Genomic DNA, 19,550 nt, shown 5'->3' with positions numbered 1-19,550 from the left:
TGATCCGCCCGCCTCGGCCTCCCAAAGTGCTGGGATTACAGGCTATTTTTTTCATTTTTAAAAAAAATTGGTAATTCACAGAACATGGAGATGAGTTTGTTTTGAAGGCTTGGAGGCATGCAAGTGGGAGAAGAAAGGAGCCAGCTACATGCTGGCTGTGTGCAGAGGCAGGCCACTGAGGTCACTGTCCACTGTGCTGCAGGTATACGGCCAATATGTGGTGGTGTTGGGAGAGGCCCCAAGGAGGTGGGAGTGCTCCTGTCTCACGGACTCTGCAACTGGCAATGCTTGGCATGGCCTGCTGACCCTGATGGCAGAGAAGCAAACACCAGTGGGAGAGCTGGGGTCTTCCAGGCCCTCTTGGTCCTGTGGACATTTTTTTCTTCAACAGCCTTATAACATAATTTGAGTGTCCATGGCTCCAAAACAAGCAGGGATGCCCATGGGCCCTGATTTTCAGTTGTCACCCTCCTTCCAAACAGCCCCTCTCCAGGGACACCTCCTGCTGGTGTCATCCTCTTCTGCACAGCCTCTCCCCAAGCAGGGACATAAGGCCAGGGCTAGCTGTGCACTCGCACTGGGGGCCCTTCCTCTGCAAGCTCCGACATGCAGGGGATCCAGGAGCCACCACACCCTCCAACCCCACCCTCCACCCGAACGCACACTCCTCAGCCCTGGAAACTGATTCTGCTCTGCCATTCGCGGATCTGCCCTCACCCATAACTAGGGTCGGGCAGACGGGGTTCAGAAAAGACCTTCGAATGTGAGGTGGATATTGGTTCTGCACTTCCCAGCTGTGTGACTGTGGCCCATTAGGTAACTTCTCTCAACCTCAGCTTCTCATCTAGAAAAGACAGAAAAATTATGACCATGCATGCCTGTAATGATAAAATACATGACAGAACAAATGAATAACTTACATGAATACTCAGAAGGCCCCTGCAGGGTCCCCTCTGCTCGGTTTCCCTGCTGCAAGTCAGAAGGGAAAGGGCCAGAAACCTTCAGGTCCAGCAAGGAGGTTCAGGACCCCAGCACTCCTACCTGCTTCCCAAACCTCAGTAGCGATCTGTTGTGCTCCATGGCCAGGGTTATGGAGGCTCTGGGGAGGAAAGGGGAGGTATGTGGAGGCAAAGGCACAAAGCGCTCCCCTGGAGACAGCCCCATCCTCCACTCAGACCTGTGCACTTCCTGGTATCCTTGTCACCTGCTTTTCATGCCTCAGTTTACAAACACCAAATTGGAAGACAGCAGGAGCTGCCTCATAGTACCAGTAAAGTGAGAAGCAGATAAACCATCCCAGACAGCAGACCCAGCTCACTCACAGTGGCCCTGACCCAGCTCTGACTGGAGGCCACTAGCTCTCAACTCCAGGGTGCTCCACGGTCCGTCCTGGTGCTCTGCTCTTCTCTTTCCACCTTCACTTTCCTGGGATCCTTGCAGCCTGTGACTCCATCCATGGGCTAGTGACCCCCAGACCTTTTCCTGGGACCACAGGCTTGTGTCTCTATCTGTTGCTCAGCACCTCCCCTTGAACATCCACGGCTGAAACTGAGCTCCTGACACTCTCTGCAAACCCGCTTCTCTCTGGATTCCCCAGCTCCACGAAGGACAGCTTCACGCTTTCAGCTACTCAGGCCAGAAGATTGAAGTCATCTCCTTCTCCAGGAAATCTCACTGGGGGACTCCAAACATCTGAAATCCGATTGCTTCTCCACTGTGCCCCAGCCCCGCCACCCATTTTGCCTGAATTGTTGCGGCAGCCTCCTAACGGATCTCAGCTTTCACTTGGGCACCTCGGTTTTTTCCAGAACAACAACCAGAGAGATCTGCTCACACCCAAGTCAGACCAGGTTACTCCTCTGCTCTCACAGCATTTGGAGGAAAACCCGGAGTGCTTGTGTTGGCCGGCAGAGCCAGCCCCCATCGCCTCTGATCTCCTCCCCACCTCGCCCTCAGCTAGCCCTTGAACGTGTCTGATGTGGTCCCACCTTGGGACCCACATTGCTGCCTCTCTGCCTGGAGGGTACCCACAAGTATCACACAGTTCACTCCGGCCTTTCAGGTCTTTGTGCAAATATCACCTTCTCAGTGGAGACTGCACCTTCAGGCTTAGGCTGTGCCTGGCACAAAGTAGGTGCTCAGCAGACACTGGACGTCAGAAGGAATCTACAGGATGAAATGAGGAGATCATTTCCCTGAGGTTCTGAAGCTCGTATTTACTCACCATTTGTTGTTTACTGCTAATACTGAGCACTGTCAGTAAAATACATAAAACCCTTTGCCAATTCAGGAAGTGACAATGACACTTTACTGTTTTAATTTGCATTTCTCTGCTTACAAATGGATTAAACACATTTTCATGTGCTGTTGGCTACTTATTCATTCAGAAAACCTACCAAGTGCTGGCTATTTTTCATGTCCTTTATCAAGTTCGGATCATGTCATTTGCTGTTTCCTTTCTGATGTAAACTCTCAAGTCTGAAGGGTATTGTCTCTTCCCGACACATATGTTGTAAATAATTTTCTAGCTTACATTTTGACTTTTAATTTCATTCACCATGTTTTTAAGGAATAATTTTAATTTTTATGAATGCAAGTTAAAATAATTCTTCCATTGTGGTTTCTGACATGTCATGCCAATAAGGGTCTTCTCCTCCAGGAGCACAGAAATATTTACCAATACTGTCCTTAAAATCTGTCAGTTTCATTTTTTATATACGCGTTTTACTTCAATTGGGGCTTCATTTTAGTGAATGCCCTATTTGAAACAAGTTTCTCAGTTAATTCTTTTCTCAAAGTGCTAAGCATGGTAGATTGCAAACATAAGTGGCCACATATCGCTCCTACCTCCTTTGCCTCCTATCCCAGGAGGAGATACGGTCCATCTTTCCACTCCTTGATCTGGGCTTGGCCGTGTGACTTGCATTGGCCAATGATATTAACAAGTCTGATGTGCACAGAGGCTGTGGAATGTGCACTGGGGCTGTGGAATGTGAACTGGGGCTTGGTCTCTCTTGCTGCCCTGGAGACCAGCTGCCCCACGAAGGAGCCAGAGCCAACCTGCTGCCTCCTGGAGGAAGACAGTCGCTCTGGAGGAAGACAGTCGCTCTGGAGGAAGGCAGTCGCTCTGGAGGAAGGCAGTCGCTCTGGAGGAAGACAGTCGGTCTGGAGGAAGGCAGTCGGTCTGGAGGAAGACAGTCGGTCTGGAGGAAGGCAGTCGCTCTGGAGGAAGGCAGTCGGTCTGGAGGAAGGCAGTCGCTCTGGAGGAAGGCAGTCGGTCTGGAGGAAGGCAGTCGCTCTGGAGGAAGGCAGTCGCTCTGGAGGAAGGCAGTCGGTCTGGAGGAAGGCAGTCGCTCTGGAGGAAGGCAGTCGGTCTGGAGGAAGGCAGTCGCTCTGGAGGAAGGCAGTCGCTCTGGAGGAAGGCAGTCGGTCTGGAGGAAGACAGTCGCTCTGGAGGAAGGCAGTCGCTCTGGAGGAAGACAGTCGGTCTGGAGGAAGGCAGTCGGTCTGGAGGAAGGCAGTCGGTCTGGAGGAAGGCAGTCGGTCTGGAGGAAGGCAGTCGGTCTGGAGGAAGGCAGTCGCTCTGGAGGAAGGCAGTCGCTCTGGAGGAAGGCAGTCGCTCTGGAGGAAGGCAGTCGCTCTGGAGGAAGGCAGTCGGTCTGGAGGAAGGCAGTCGCTCTGGAGGAAGGCAGTCGCTCTGGAGGAAGGCAGTCGGTCTGGAGGAAGGCAGTCGGTCTGGAGGAAGGCAGTCGGTCTGGAGGAAGGCAGTCGGTCTGGAGGAAGGCAGTCGCTCTGGAGGAAGGCAGTCGCTCTGGAGGAAGGCAGTCGGTCTGGAGGAAGGCAGTCGGTCTGGAGGAAGACAGTCGGTCTGGAGGAAGGCAGTCGCTCTGGAGGAAGACAGTCGGTCTGGAGGAAGGCAGTCGCTCTGGAGGAAGGCAGTCGCTCTGGAGGAAGGCAGTCGCTCTGGAGGAAGGCAGTCGCTCTGTCTCTGCCATCCCAGTTAACCACAGACATGCAGGTCTGCTCAGGTAAGACAAGCGCAGTCACTGCCCTGTGAGCCAAACCAAATGGTCCAGTCACAGAATCGTGAGCAAATAAGTGAGGCTTGTGTTAAGTCACTAAGATTTGGGCCAAAGCTGAGCATTTATCCCAGTCCCAATATCGTTTATCCTTCTGTTTCTCTGGGTGTCCTTCCCTGCTGATTTGAAAGGCCCCCACTGCATCTAGTACATCTTTATAGAATCAGGGATCTGCTCTTGGATTAATGTGTTCCCACCTCGAGACAGCTTCGTAACCTGAGCACATCCCAGTTCTGGGTGACTTCAGAGGATGGGAGGCCAGTGCATCACCCCGGGTCTCAGGAAATCAGTGTCATGCTGACACCACTCCAGATCGAACACTTAGGTTCTTGGACGTTCTGGAAAGGGGGTTCTTTATCTAGGATCCTTGAAGCGCCCCCAAGGGCATCTTCACAAAGTTGGATGTGTGCATTTTCCTGAGAGGGAAGCTTTCCCACATTACACAGGTGACGTGAAGCTGAGGCTGAAGGAGCCTGGTGTGGATTCGTCTCAGTTTCTCTGTGCGGCACCAGGTGGCAGCAGAAGTCAGCAAGGCAAACCCGAGCCCAGGGACGGGGGGTGGGGGCAGGTGTGTCCTCTCTTGAGCTACAGCAGATTAACTCTGTTCTGTTTGATTATTGTTGTTTAGTTTGCGTTTTGTTTCTCCAACTTTGTGCTTCGTCAGGAAAAGCTTTGGATCACAATTCCCAGTGCTGAGGGAAAAGCCAAACTCTGGAAAAAAACTTTGAATATTCTGAGCCAAATGCGAGGACCATGACCTGTGTGAAAGGAAAACAAATCCTGGGACCCCAGACTCACTGAGCCAAAGGGAAAAGTCAAGTTGGGAACTGGCTCACACAAACCTGCTTCCTATTTGGTTCCCAAACAAGATAGATATTACACAAAGATAAAAAAGCTACATCCCTGCCTCCACCTCCATCGCACGTAAAATGTGTATTCAGTGAACGCTGACCAAAGACAAAAGAATGCACCACTTGCCTCTGATTTACCCATTGTTTCCATTTCTTCCCCTTTCCCCAATACCCACATTTTCCCCTTTAACTACTGAGGTCCCCAGACCATCTCTGGGAAAAGCACGGACCACAGTTTTTCCTGTGGTTTTGTGTTCTTTCCTCAGGTGTGTCCTTAACCTTGGCAAACAGATTTCTTAAAATGATCGAGACTCACCTTGGTTGTGTTCTTGGATTAACGCCTGTGACGCCGCTTCAGGAGGTCCTGAGAACATGTGTACAACGTAGTCAGGCTGCAGCTTGGTTTATACACCTTAGGGAGACATAAGACCACAGTCAGTACCCAGGAGTCATGCACTGGTTTGGTCTGGAAAGAGGACAATTCAAAATAATGGGGCTTCCAGGTCATAGACAGTGTCAAAGATTTTCTAATTGTCAGTTGGTTGAAAGAATTTTTATCTACAGACCTGCTGTCAATAGAAAGGCGTGTCTGGGTTAAGATAAGAAACCGTGGAGACCACGGTTCTTACTACGTAGATGAAGTCTCATAGGTGGCCACCCTTAGAGACAATACATGGCAAATGTTTCCTGTTCAGACCTATAGCAGGTGCCAGACTCTCAGCCAGTTTCTTCAGGATCAGAAGAAGACCTGGAAAGGGAAGGCGGTTCTCTACAGAATGTAAATGTCCCCCACAAGAGACAGCTTGGCAGGGCCATTTCAAAATATGTCAAAGAAATATATTTTGAGGTAAAATATTGATTTCACGGCCTTCTATCTGTCATGTGATGCTATACTCCGGCGTCAGGTTGGAATTTGGTGTCTTATTGCTACAGAGTGCCTTGTCAGTCTTAAGATCTCTGTTTTAATGTCATTTCTGGTCAGTTGTGCCCAAATTCCGAAGAAGGGAGGAGGGTATAATGAGGCCTGTCCAGCCCCCACTCCTTCTCATCATGGCCTGAACTAGTTTTTCAGGTTTCTTTGGAATCCCCTTGGCCCAGAGTCGGGGTCCATTCAATCGGCTGTAGGGCTTAGAATTTCGTTTTTGGTTTACGGCAGCTTTAGGAAGGTGCTCTGAGACCCGAAACTAGACTTGACTTTAACAGACACAGACAACCCTGAAGGTGTAACTGTCTGGTGGGATGCTGGACGAGTTGCTGAATGTCCCTGAGCTGCTATTTGCTAACTGTGAAGTGGGATCGTGGTCCCTGACAGGCAAGATTGTGACACACAGAGAGCTGGTGCACTGTGGGCGACTGTCTCCAAACTCTCGGGTCCCTTTTTTCAATCCTACCCCACTGGCTGCACCTGCACCTTCTCCCAGGCACACACTGAAGAGAAAGAGCTGAGATCCTCAAACCTCTTGTCTGCTCCCACCGGGCAGAGTCTCTTCCCCGCGCCCAGGCGGCAGTGGTGGACATCAGTGTCCCGGAATAGTGTAGAAAGGCAGACCCCTTCGTAGCCAAAGCCTGGGGTCCCCTGTGTCCCTCCTTCTCCCCACTCCTCCCCCCACCTCTCCCTCCTCCACTTACCCCCATCCCATGCATAATGGGTTTCTAGCTGCCTCCTCTGGCTGCCCAAACAGGACAGGCAGGAAAAACTGGCTTGGTTCTGAGTAGGCAGTTTCAGGGCCTCAGGGAGAAATTCGTCGGCCATTAACCAGGGCCTTCCCTCTGGGGGGTGGGCAGCTTCGGGTGTGGTCTCTGGAAACAATCCCCGTAACTTATTGTCTGAGAACCTGTGTCTTGGGTGGCAGAGGCAGCCTGGTTGGGGTGGGCACCCCGGCCACGGAAAGGGGCAGCTCCCTCCACTTTCCTTCGGGCTGCCTGTGGAGAGGCTCCAGCGCGGCACAGTCCCTGACGAGACATTAATCTTGCGGTTGGCTTTTTCTTTTTTTTAATAAAGAAGAAACATAGGTATTGTGCTCATCTTGTAAAAACCAAGCACACAGAACATCATCTATCCTACAAAGAAACACAACCTAAGCAAAAGATTTGTTATGGGCAGTGGCCAGTTACAGAGACAGTGGGACTTGCATTGAGGGTTTTATAAGGGAAAGAAAGGGAGTCAGAAACAGGGGTCGACAGGGGCAGGACGACAGAGCAGCTGACACTTCCAGAAATAGCTGGCCAGAGGCCAGCAGGAGGGAAACACCGACCCAAGGAAAGAGAGAGAGAGAGACAGGGATCGGGAGAGAAATTCAGAAGAGACTGAGGGACACGCGTGCACACACACACACGGATTCAAAGAGACACGCACACTCTGAGTTTCTAAGAGTAAGTCACTGTCAGTTCCCGGTGTGAGCCACCAGCCACATGGACACAATTTCCTCTTTCTGGCAAGTTCTTTGACCTGTCTGAACCCCCTACTTAATTACCTATAAAATGAGTCATTTCTAGGATGACAAAGACACTCTCCTTGACCAAACTCCACTCAGGCTCCTTTGAGCCTTCTCCGTGATAAAGCCTCATCCTTGGCCTGCTGAGCTCAGTGCTAGCAAGGAATCCTGCTAAGGTCCTTTCGTGAGAATCTTCCCACCCTTGCTATCTAACCAAGTTCCTCTGGCAACTTTTCATCATCTCCCTCACCCTGCTCATTGGCCATCCCCACTTGTCTCTGTCGTATCGAGAGTTGAATTCAGTCTCTCTCTCTCCTATTGCAATAGCTTTTTTTTTTCTTAAGAGACAGGGCCTTGCTCTGTCAACCAGGCTGGAGTGCAGTAGCACAATCACAGCTCACAGCAGCCTCAAACTCCTGGGCTCAAAGGATCCTCCCACCTCAGCCTCCTTCATAGTTGGGACTACAGGTGCGTGCCACTGCACCAAATAATTTTTTAAAACATTGTAGAGATGGGGTCCTGCTTTGTTGCCCAGGCTGGTTTTGAAGTCCTGGCTTCAAGTGATCCTCCCACCTGGGCTTCCACAGGTGCTGGGATTACAGGCATGAGCCACCACACCCAACCTATTGCAATAGTCTTGAATAGTGTTTCTTGCCATTTTGAACAAGTGTCTGGTGAGTAATCCTCTTTGAGAAGGGCATAAGAGAGACTGCTCAGCTCTAGTCTGGCATGAACGAGTGCTCAGACACCTCGCTGTGTTGTGTCCTGCCTGTTTGGGGCTCTCAGATGGGGTCCCTTGGACTCTGTAACTTTGGTTCTAGTCATGTGTCTGGCCCAAGAGGGCCACAAATGTATGAATGAAACTCAAAGTGAGGACTGAGCCCCATGGACAGATATCCTCAGGGTCACAGCAGCAGGCACATGTGGCACGACTTCAGCCAACAGACTTCCACGGACCATAGCCAAAGGCTTTAAATGCCAGGCATGTCTTCTTAACTGTAGACAAATGTGGAAATATCACCTCTGATATGAGTTCTATGGGCAAAGAAAAATCAGGTTGAGGGCCAGATCTCCTGCCTCTGGAACAGAAATCAGGAACCCACGGGAACTGGGTGTGCTAAGGCACAGCACTCCACTCCTCTTGAGGCTGCCTCAGCTCAGTTCTTGTTGGATCTCATTCTGGACACTCCAAGCCTCTGATCTCAGCACTTACTGGAGAATCGTCTCGGGAGGCAAAGATGTTTGACACGCAGACCCTCCCAGTTCACATTTTCCAGTGGAAAAGGAATGTAGACATAATCATTATCAATCACTATACTAGCAAATTTGTAGTGAATTATTACTACATCCACTTTTAGAATAAGGCTGTGGATACATATTGGACCTGTAACACAAGCAACCTAAAAATCTAGTTATTGAAAACTCCAGGTCTAATCTCCAGTGACAAAATGATATATTTGTCATATAGCACATTTATAAAAAAATCCTACAGCTGAGGATACTGAAACGAAACTCCTTCCAATCTGTATTTTCAAAGCAAGAATAGCAGCAGCTGCTAACAAACTCCAGTGATCTGATGATGTCAAACCTCCTCCCTGAAACTGCGGGCGGCCTGTGTGCGGAAGGGGCGTGCGGCAGCCACATTCACAGGAGGGAGTCACACAGGAATCTGAAGCGAGGACCACGAACAATGCCTTCGGGACACAAGGCCACATTCTAGAAATCCGAATCACCGAGTAGGCAGCCCTGAGTTACACAGAAGTGGAAAGATGACAAACACGGTTGTGTCCATAATTGTCCATAAGATACAAGGATTCAGCCAGGGGCACCGCACTACCTGACTCCAGAATTTACTACAAAGCTATAGTAACCAAATCAGCCTGGTGATGGCGTAAAACAGACACACAGTCCAGTGGAACAGAATAGAGAACCCAGATATAAATCACACATTTACAGCCAGCTCATCTTCAACAAAACGACCAAGAACGTGTGGGGGAAAGACAGTCTCTTTCATAAGTGGTGCAGGGGAGACCAGGTAACCACACGCAGAGGAACGAAACTAGACCCTCCCGTCCCCCTTACGATACACAGACATCAAATCAAATGCATTAAAGTAAAACTGAGACCTGAAACTGTAAAACGACTGGAAGAAGACATCAGGGAAGTGCTCCAGGACATCGTTCTGGGAAAAGGCTTTTTGGATAGGACCCCAAAAGCACAGGCAACCAAGGCAAAAATAGACAAGTGAAATCACACCAAGCTAAGAACCCTCTGCACATCAAAGGAAATAGTCAGCAGACTGAAGAGACAACCCACAGAATGGGAGAAAATATTTGCAAACTTCCCACCTAACAAGGGATTCATAACCAGGAGCTCAAACGAGAGCAAACCATTAATCCAATTTAAAAATGGGCAAAAGACCTGAGTAGACATTTCTCAAAAGAAGATGGACAAATGACCGGCAGGTATATGAAAAAATGCTCAGCATCACTAATCATCAGAGAAATGCAAATCAAAAAACTACGATGAGGTATTATCTCACCTCAGTTAAAATGGCTTTCATCAAAAAGATGGGGAATAAGGGATGCTGGCGAGGATGTAGAGAAAGGGGACCCGCACACACTGTTGTGGGAATGTCAATTAGCACCACCACTATGGAGAACAGATGGAGGCTCCTCAAAAAACTAAAAGGGGCCGGGCATGGTGGCTAACACCTGTGGTCCCAGCACTTTGGGAGGCCGAGGCAGGCGGATCACAAGGTCAGGAGTTTGAGACCAGCCTGGCCAACACGGTGAAACCCTGTCTCTACTAAAAATACAAAAACTTAGCTGGGCATGGTGGCGGGCCCCTGTAGTCCCAGCTACTCGGGAGGCTGAGGCAGGAGAATGGCGTGAACCCGGGAGGCGGAGCTTGTGGTGAGCCGAGATCCGGCCACTGCACTCCAGCCTGGGCACCAGAGCGAGACTCTACCTCAAAAACAAACAAACAAACAAACAAACAAAAATAATAAAAGTAGGCCGGGCGCGGTGGCTCATGCCTGTAATCCCAGCACTTTGGGAGGCCGAGGCGAGTAGATCACAAGGTCAGGAGATCAAGACCATCCTGGCTAACACGGTGAAACCCCGTCTCTAGTAAAATACAAAAAATTAGCTGGGCATGGTGGTGGGCACCTGTAGTCCCAGCTACTTGGGAGGATGAGGCAGGGGTATCGCTTAAACCCAGGAACCCGGGAGGCGGAGCTTGCAGTGAGCTAAGATCACGCTGCTGCACACCAGCCTAGCGACAGAGTGACATTCTGTCTCAAAAAAAAAAAAAAAAAAAAAAAAGGAAAACTACTGTATGATCCAGGAATTTCACTAACTGGGCATATAGTCAAAGGAAACAAAATAAATATATTGAAAAGACATCTGCACTCCCTTGTTTACTGCGGCACTGTTCACAATAACAAAATACGGAATCAGCCTATGGATTCAGCAGCAGACGGTGGACACACAGAACGTGGTACGTATGCACAGTGCAATATTATCCCGCCATGCGGAGGAATGACAGCCTGTTATTTGCACAATGGATGGAACCAGGGATCATTCTGTTAAGTGAGATAAGCCAAGCACAGAAGGACGAACACTGAACGTTCTCACTCACCTACTGAAAAAGTAGATCTCGTGAAGATAGAGGGTAGATTGCTGGTTACCAGAGGCCGGGAAGGTAGTGGGGAGAGGGGGACAAAGAGAAGTTGATTAAAAGGTACAAATATATGGTTATATAAAAGGAATAAGACCTAGTGTTACATAGCTCATAGTTGACAGTTGTCTACCGTGTATTTCAAAAGAGCTAGAAGAGAAGACTCGGAATGGTTCTAGCAGAAAGCAAAGACAAATATTTAAGGTGATAGATATTCAAGTATGCTGATTTGATTTTTACAATTATATGAATGTATTAAACAATCACAAGTACCCTGAAAATATGTACATCGATTATGCATCAAGAAAAAAGAAATAAGAACTTAGATTTTAAAAATCAGCACCCTCCTAGTGAGCTCGGTAAAAATGTTTTGTTTGGGAGGACAGGGTGGGAGGACAGGGTAGGAGGACTGCGGCCCAGGAGCTTGAGGCTGCAGTGAGATGGGGCCACTGCACTCCAGCCTGAGCAACAGAGACATACGCTGTCTCTAAATACAAATAATATAAATATACATTTGTGGAATAAATAAAAGAATAAAATATCTTTGCATGCTGGTGAGCCCAGGGCTACAGTCTGCGTCTGGCAGCTCGGTGACACAGCCACGGTGGCTGAACGATCCTCGCCCGCTAGAGAGTGGAGGCCGCCCTCCAGAGGACCTCATCAGATGTACGTGCAAAGCAGTTTCCAAGACAGTTTTCTATTCAGAGTGTGGTTTAATCATTCAGGGAGAGAGATCACAAAGGAAAATCACCTTTAGGAAGGGAGGTGAGAAAGGTATAGGTTCCCAGACTTGGGGGTCCTGGCCCTGCCTAGCTGTGGGCAACCCTGGGAAGGCCGAGCCCCGCAGGCTGTACGGACAAAGCATCTGGCTTTCCACACTGGCTACAGGTCTATCTCTGGCAGTAAACAGGTCGCAGGTGGGCAGCAGGTCTAACACCTGCAGCAAGAGAACGCAGGAGAGGAACTGAGGCTCTGCTACCAGCAGATGCTCCATGCACATCCCACGGAGAGGACCATGCACAGCTCAGCTGGCCACGACCAGGAAAAGGTGCCCCGGGCCTCAGAGCGGCTTCAGTGGGGCTATTTCCAGGCTCCCAAGCAGTAAGGTGGGTGCCCTCTCAAGAACAGAAGCAAAACAGCCTAACATTAATGTTTGGGAAGAAGAGAACAGTGGTGCCCCTGGTTACCTCCCATCTCTGTCTGCAGTTCTCATGCATCTGTGCACACACGCTCACACACGCGCGTACATCCATCGATCCACTCACAATGTTTGACTTAAAGCAGAGACCATATCAACAGCAGGATAAGGAGAAAAGACGAAAGGAACTGAAAAGATGCAAACAGCCACTAACACACCAATTTGCACCTTCCACAGGGCCTGGGAAGTAATGAAACTGCTTCTCATTATGAATCAACGATCTAATGTTTTCATTTTAACAAACACCCTGTTTTCTACTTTCACTGGCAATTGGTGTTTTTTCTGGTGTGGTGTTGTAATACAAAAATATGTTTTATAGGGAGGAGAGAAAAGCCGTTCTAAAGAGTTGGATAGGGTGCCTTTGGCCCACCTGGAGTCAGCCCGTGCCCCAGCCACCAGGATTGGGCTCCAGGCCCTGGCTAGAGAGACCTGAACACCAGGACCCACTGCCCCCCAGTGCAGGAGACCTGTCGGAACGCTTTCTGCAGTGGAACGAAAACAGAAGAAACGGGAATTTGGTGAGAAATAGGGGAGGTGGTCATCAGAATCTGCAGAGCAGTGACTTCTAAACTGTGCGATTGCAACCCCAGCCAGAAAAACACACATACACGCACGCACATGTGTTTGCATGCACGCACCATGTGCAAACACACACACATGCACATATGCACAGTACAGGACATCTGGAATACAGAAAGCCCTGGAATTCCTAAATAACATCCTGCCCCCTAGCTGATGGCTTCTCTGAGGCCTAGGCCCAAATCCACACCCACTGTTTAGCCCAGAACCAAGCCTGGGGGTGTAGGGTCACCTGTGTATCCAACCCCATCACTGTCCCTCATAGCACAGGTGCTTCTCAGTGCCACAAACGTTGGCGACTGGGGAGGAGTGGTTCCTCCAGGGTTCCATGTCTGCCTCCACCACTGAGGCCAGCACAGTGGGACTGGGCTGGGGAGAGAGGCAGGCTGGCCTCCCCACTGAAGGAGCCAGTCTGTCTCCATCTAGTCAGCGGCTACAGTGAGTGCATCTCCCTCCAGGAAGGGCAGGAGGCCAAGAGGAGCTGGAAAGGTGGGCATTTGATATCATGAGGTATAAAGAGAGCCCCTAGAGGTCTCGGACATCAACTAATAAAAGCCCCTGAGAAGTTTGTAGATGGGGAAACGGCTGTGTGAATATACTGTGTTATCCAAGTCATGCAGAGAGGAAGGGCTTGAACCCATGACTACTACTCCCCACCCCCGTCCTCCTCCTCCTCTTTCCATTAAGTTTTTGTGGCTATGAAAGTAGCTTATTTTGGTGTAGAAAATATGGAACATACGGAAAAATATAAAAAGACTCAGGCAAAGGGTCACGTGTCACTCATGACTGGAGGCCGTCGCTCTTTGTTAACTGATGGAAATGTGTTCTTCTGAATCGTTCTGCACGTTTTCGGCGAGAGCATGGGGCTGTGCAGCGTCCCCGCCCTGGCGCCCACCTGTGCCCTGCACGTTGGCCTGCACTTTGGTGATCTCACTGGGCCCCTGCCTGATTCCCGACACACAGCAGAGGAAGCTGAGGTGCAGGTGGAACAGTTTCAGCTGATTCTGTCCCTGAACTTCGGTGCACAGCCCTGGAGTCGTCTTCGAGTCATGATTTATTTAACTGTTCTTTCATTTTACAGAACATAAAATGTATTGTTTCCAACTTTTTTCCTATGGCAAATAATGCTAAAGTAAATATCTCTGTGCATGAATCTTTTTGTATATGTTGGAATATCCTCAAGATAAGGCCCCAGAACTAAAAGTGCCCTGTCAAAGGCTGAGCATTTCCGGTTCCCCTGCTGTGCTTTGCTGCATTGTTCTCCACGGCTGCAATGTTCTCTCTCCACATTCCTGGGGCAGGTAGGGGAGGGCCAGCTGGGTTTGGATCATAATCCTGAAAGACACAGTCCCAAACCATAATCTCCAATGTTGAAATCCCTAAAGATCAATATCCCTAAAGTCTAACATCTCTAATGCTTCAGATGGCCACAGTTAGAGGGCTGGGTGCACACAATTAGTAACCATGGTGATACACATGTATCTGTTTCTCTTTTGACTTATTTCTTTATGGTCTTCTTGTAACTGCTACACCCATGCCACCGTTGTTACTTTCCTCAGGGTTTATGCAAAAATACCTGTGTTATCACTGCCTATTTTATTGTGTAAGTTGGCCTATGAAATGTTCTGCTGTGTTTTTGTTTCTCAAATACATACCTTTTAAAATGTAAATAAATAACATTGACATTATTTTTTCCAGAGTTATGTCTTCTTTGGGATTTCAGGATGAGGCATTTGGAGTTGTGTCTTTGGGGATGATGGTTGGCCGCTGTGCCGTCCCACCCATCTTTGCAGCATGGGAACTTGGCCTCCCCACCTCGGCCCTGGCTCTACCCACCCTCACAATGGACCGGGCCAACTCAGTCGATGCGGAGGCAGCAGCAGGTAGACCTGGGGCTGAAACTCAACGCTGGTGTTCACCTTGACCTAACCTGTCTGAGCCTCAAGGTCCTCATCTGGACACCAGTGGGGTTAGGGGCCGAGGCACATCAGCACCAAGCAGGAGAGCTCATCGTTGGCGCGCATCAGCTGTGGTGGTTCTCCAGCCCCTCCCCCTATCCACTCATTTTGGCTGCACTCACCCTATCACTTGCTGCTGATAAACCCACAAGTCAACCCCCTGGGAGGGGCACGCCAGCTCCAAGACCTCCTGCTACTCCCAGAGTATCTTAGCCAAAGGTTTAACTAAAGTAGGACCAGAAGAATAACCACCCCTTCGATTTGCAGATGAAAGGGTGACACGGTCATACAAGTGTCCGTCTGCAGAGATAGGCCCGTCCTGGACAGGAGGGAACAGGATTCCAGGCAGATCCGCCGCTGGCCACTGTTCCCAGAGTGGCTGTGTCCCCTCTTCAGTGTCCTCGCCCAGCCAGCCTCCCCCGCCTCCCTCTGCAGCTGCCCCTCTCCGTCCCCCTCTCCTTTCTTCACGGCTCTTTCCCTTTCCCTGCCACAACCAAACTGAGCGGAGGTGTTTTTCGCGGCTTGCTGGCTTTATCCAGCTTCAGGTTCTTGACTTTAAAGGTGGAGGCTGGCAATGTGTGGCTTGTGTCACGTGTGTGGCAATGTCGCTGAAACAAGTTACTCTTCACTGACTGGCCTCTGGGGTTTTCCGCTGGGTTTCTGGACCTTGTAAGCAAAGCAGATCCCCACCCGACTGACCTCCTGGTTGTGACGATCTGTGTTTCTGTCCCACACGGAGGGTGTTTATGGTCTGAAGTGAGGCCTCTCGTTAACTCAACAGCCGATTGAAGCACAGTTTATTAGAGCCCAGAAATCATGGTAATCCATTCCCACAAGCACATAGCACAGCTAAACCAGCTCCGAGGAGGGTCCGAGTGGCCACAACTGCACCCCAGGCCCACTGTGCCTGCCGTGGGGAGTGTGAAAATCACTACGTGAGACAGATCGATCAATAGGAGAAAAGGCATGCAAATTTATTTAGTGTGTATATATGAGAGCCTTTAAAGCAAAGACCCAAAGATGGGGGAAATTGTCCATTTTTATGTTTAGGTTTAAAAAGGTATGAACAGTCCTCTAGAAAAAGGATTGGACAAAAAGGACTTGATCTAATATTAACAGACTGAGTGGGAACCCAGCAAGGTCTGTCTAGATTTTTTTTGGCCTCTTTGAGCATTTTTTTCTCTGGGCGTGGGGCAGGGCCCTCTCTGGAGTGGGAGTCTTGTGACCTGTAGTCAAACAGGGTCTGTCAGATCGTTTCTTTGTAGTCAGTTCTCATATAGAAACGCAGATGGAAAACTGAGTAATATTTTTAGGTTTTATGATCAGCTTTGGGGAGAAGGGGTTCTGGTTTCTACGACTGGCCTTGGGGAAAAACAGTCTGGTTTCTACGGTGCCGTGGGGGAGAATGAGACCGAGAGGCAGGAGGGCAGGAGAAGGTCAGAGAAAACGTTTGCTTCCGAGGCTGCTGCTGAGGCCTTCGTTTTGGGGCGTTGTTTTCTGAGCCCCAACAGGAGGAAGGAAGCCTGTCCCTCCAGGGCTCAGTCCTGGGCCTTAAGGGCCCCCTCAAAGCAGGCAGCTCAGCTCACAGAGCTCCCCTCGGCCATGTCCTCCCCCCGCCCTTCCCTGGTCCAGCACCTCACCTGCTCACACCTGTCTGCAGAGTCCCCGAGGCCGGAGAGCTGCTGGGTCAGCCCGGCCGAGCACGCAGCACAACGCTTCCCTGCGCCTCCCAACCATGACGGGCGACATCAGCCCATTTTACGGATGAGACAAGAAGAAGCCGGGCTGACAAGCCCAACGTAGTGGGACCAGCAACAGGCTTTTACCCTCCTCTCCTTTGTCTCTCTCCCCCACCGCACCTCCGTCTGCCCCATTCTCTCTGCAGATCAGCTTCCCAGACAGTATTCTTGGTTTCTGAAGCTTCCCCACGGTGGTTATAACTGTCCAGACTGGGGCCACACCTGGGCCTCCAGTCAGGGATCCAGTGATCACATTCTGGTCGCCTCGTCAGGCCAGCTCCCCTGAGCTCTGCCCTCCTTGTCTCTCCTCTCCCGTCGAGCCCTCAGCTGGTTACCCGCACGAGGAAACTTGCCCCTAACTGACCTCCTTTCCTCCCTCCATGTCCCTCAATCCAACACCAACTCTGGCAAAATGACAGCCTAAAGCAGAGATTGGGTCCCAGCCTGGCTCTCCCTGGCCACCGCTCCCGCTTCACGCCATAGACAGAAGGCTGCCCTGTGGAGGGATCCCCGGACCCTCTTGGTGGGTGCCAAGCGGGTATGGAGGCCAAGGCCTGAATGGTGAGAATAGTCAAGGGGCTGGCACTGCGTGGGGAGGAGGAGCTCAGAGAGCAGGGGAGCCTGACCCTGCAGGTCAAGACTTCTGTCTAAGATAAATGAAAAGCTGTTTGGGAATTTTAAGGAAAGGAATGCCTTGACCCAAACCTCACGCCTTACATAATAATTAACTTAAAAGGAATCATAGGTTTAAACAGAAAATCTACATAATAGGTTTACCGTTTAATTTAAAAACTATAATAGGTTTACAGTTTTTAAATTAAAATTTTAAATATAGTGGCTTATAAAACTTTGAAAAGAAAACCGAAAATCTTCATGAATGCTGCAAAAGTCACTGTGGAGAGAATTAAAACACAAGACACAGAGTTGGAGAAAATATTTGTGAATCGCATATCTGACAGAGGAATTGTATCTAGAATACATAAAGAACTCTCAAACTCCAACAGTAAAAACACCAAATAATCCGATTACAACTTGAGGAAGGACTTGAACAGATGCCTCACCAAGTAAGGGACACGGATGGGAAATCAGTGCGTGAAAGATGCTTCTATTAGCCACTAGGGAGATGCAAAACAGCCACGATGAAACGCTTTTCACTCATTTCAGGTGGCTGAAATGTAAGCACGGAAAATGCTGAGTGCCCGCGAGAACATGGAGCATCAGGCGCTCTCGCCCCTGGCCGTCGGGCCTCTCACCCCTGACCGTCGGACGCTCTCACCCCTGGCCGCCGGGCGCTCTCACCCCTGGCCGTCGGGCGCTCTCACCCCTGGCCGTCGGGCGCTCTCACCCCTGACAGTCGGGCGCTCTCACCCCTGGCCGTCGGGCCTCTCACCCCTGACCGCCGGACGCTCTCACCCCTGGCCGCCGGGCGCTCTCACCCCTGGCCGCCGGGCGCTCTCACCCCTGGCCGCCGGGCGCTCTCACCCCTGACAGTCGGGCGCTCTCACCCCTGGCCAGCAGGCGCTCTCACCCCTGACCGCCGGGCGACTCTCACCCCTGACCGTCGGGCGACTCTCACCCCTGACCAGCGGGCACTCTCACCCCTGGCCGTCGGGCGACTCTCACCCCTGACCAGCGGGCACTCTCACCCCTGGCCGTCGGGCCTCTCACCCCTGGCCGTCGGGCGCTCTCACCCCTGGCCGCCGGGCGCTCTCACCCCTGACCAGCAGGAGTGCAGGGCCAGCCTTTGGTGTTTTCTTGTAAAGCTGAGTATGTGCTTTTCCCACACGACTCAGCAATCGCACTTCTGGGTGTTTACCCAAGAGAAATGAAAGCTTATCTTCACACAGAAACCTACAACGTAAATGCACAAACAGCTCTACTCAACAATCATCCCACCCTGGAAACAACCCAAATATGCTTCAGTGGCACAGGTGCCTCCGCACAGAACCCTCCCCAGCACCGCCGAGGAGGGAGCTGTGGACACACGGTCGGCTCGGCTCGGCGGGTCCGACGCACCCAGCGGGAGGAGCTGGTCTCCAAGTGCTGCCAGCTGCGTGATTTCCTCCACAAAAGACAAAAGCACAGGAGAGCTGCCGGGGCTGCGCTGGGGGAGTGCGACTACGAAAGGAGTTCTGGGGGTGATGTAACTGTTCTGTGTCCACAGTGTTGCTACATGAATCTGTAAATGTGTTAAATTCATAGAACTGCACACCAAAAAATAGCAGTTTTACCGAATGTTAATTCAGAAATGAACTAAAAATTTTAAATTAACGACAAGCAACTTTACAAGGGAAATAAAACAAAACAATCTCATTTGCTCCCCACAAAGCCACCTCGTGAGCCTGGGTGGTGTCTGAGCCGGGCCTGCTGCTGAACTTGCTCTGACCTGGCCCAAGGGTAGGACTCGAGGCTGGGAGCCAAGGGCCAGCCACAGGACATGCAGAGACCCACTCCGCTGGTCTGTCACACACACAGCACCAACTCTTGCTCAGGATGAACCAGGACACACTCTGAGCTGAGCCGGTCTCCGGCTTCAACCAAAAAGCCTGAGCTCTGGCAGGCGAAGGACCAGGCGTTTCTGTGGGGCTATGGGCTTGTCTGGGAGGCAGCCGCCTCTGAACCACCCAGGATGGTTTCGGCTATGTTTGGATGGAGTTCCGAGTTTTGCCAGTTAAAATTCCTCCTTCAGGAGCTCGCTATGGGGGTAAAGCACAAGATTTGGGGTGGAAAAATGACAAGTCAGAGGACTGGAAGGAACATTATGGACTGTCCTCCCTTCTGCCTGCAGAGATGGGGAGCCTCTCGCAGGCCATTGTGGAAGACGCCACAGAAGGACCAACAGAGGCCTTTCAGCCTGGCCGAGGGAAGAGCCCCTGACTCAGACTCCACAGGAAGCAGAGGGCTGGAACCAAGTTTCCCTGCATCAGTCCAGGCAGGCAGCCCCGAATGGTGCACTCCAACATGGGATAGCTGCGCCAGCGTGGGGGACGGTAGCTGTCTAAACAGGAGCGTGCAACTCCCATGCTGGGA

At 50.7% G+C, this 19,550-nt stretch overlaps 1 protein-coding gene across 1 annotated transcript; it reads left to right on the top strand.

The window, feature by feature from the left end:
• Positions 1 to 2,958: 2,958 nt before the first annotated feature.
• LOC135967804 (uncharacterized) lies at positions 2,959 to 5,783 on the top strand. The gene is made up of 2 exons (XM_065532185.2): positions 2,959 to 4,028; positions 4,744 to 5,783. Exons 1-2 carry the CDS (start codon positions 2,971 to 2,973, stop codon positions 4,805 to 4,807), a joined length of 1,122 nt encoding a protein of 373 aa, XP_065388257.2. The 5' UTR covers positions 2,959 to 2,970; the 3' UTR covers positions 4,808 to 5,783.
• Positions 5,784 to 19,550: the final 13,767 nt, after the last annotated feature.

This window comes from Macaca fascicularis, chromosome 16 (genome assembly GCF_037993035.2).
Source record: "Macaca fascicularis isolate 582-1 chromosome 16, T2T-MFA8v1.1".
Classification (NCBI taxonomy): domain Eukaryota; kingdom Metazoa; phylum Chordata; class Mammalia; order Primates; family Cercopithecidae; genus Macaca; species Macaca fascicularis.
This window is presented reverse-complemented; position numbering and strand designations above follow the sequence as displayed.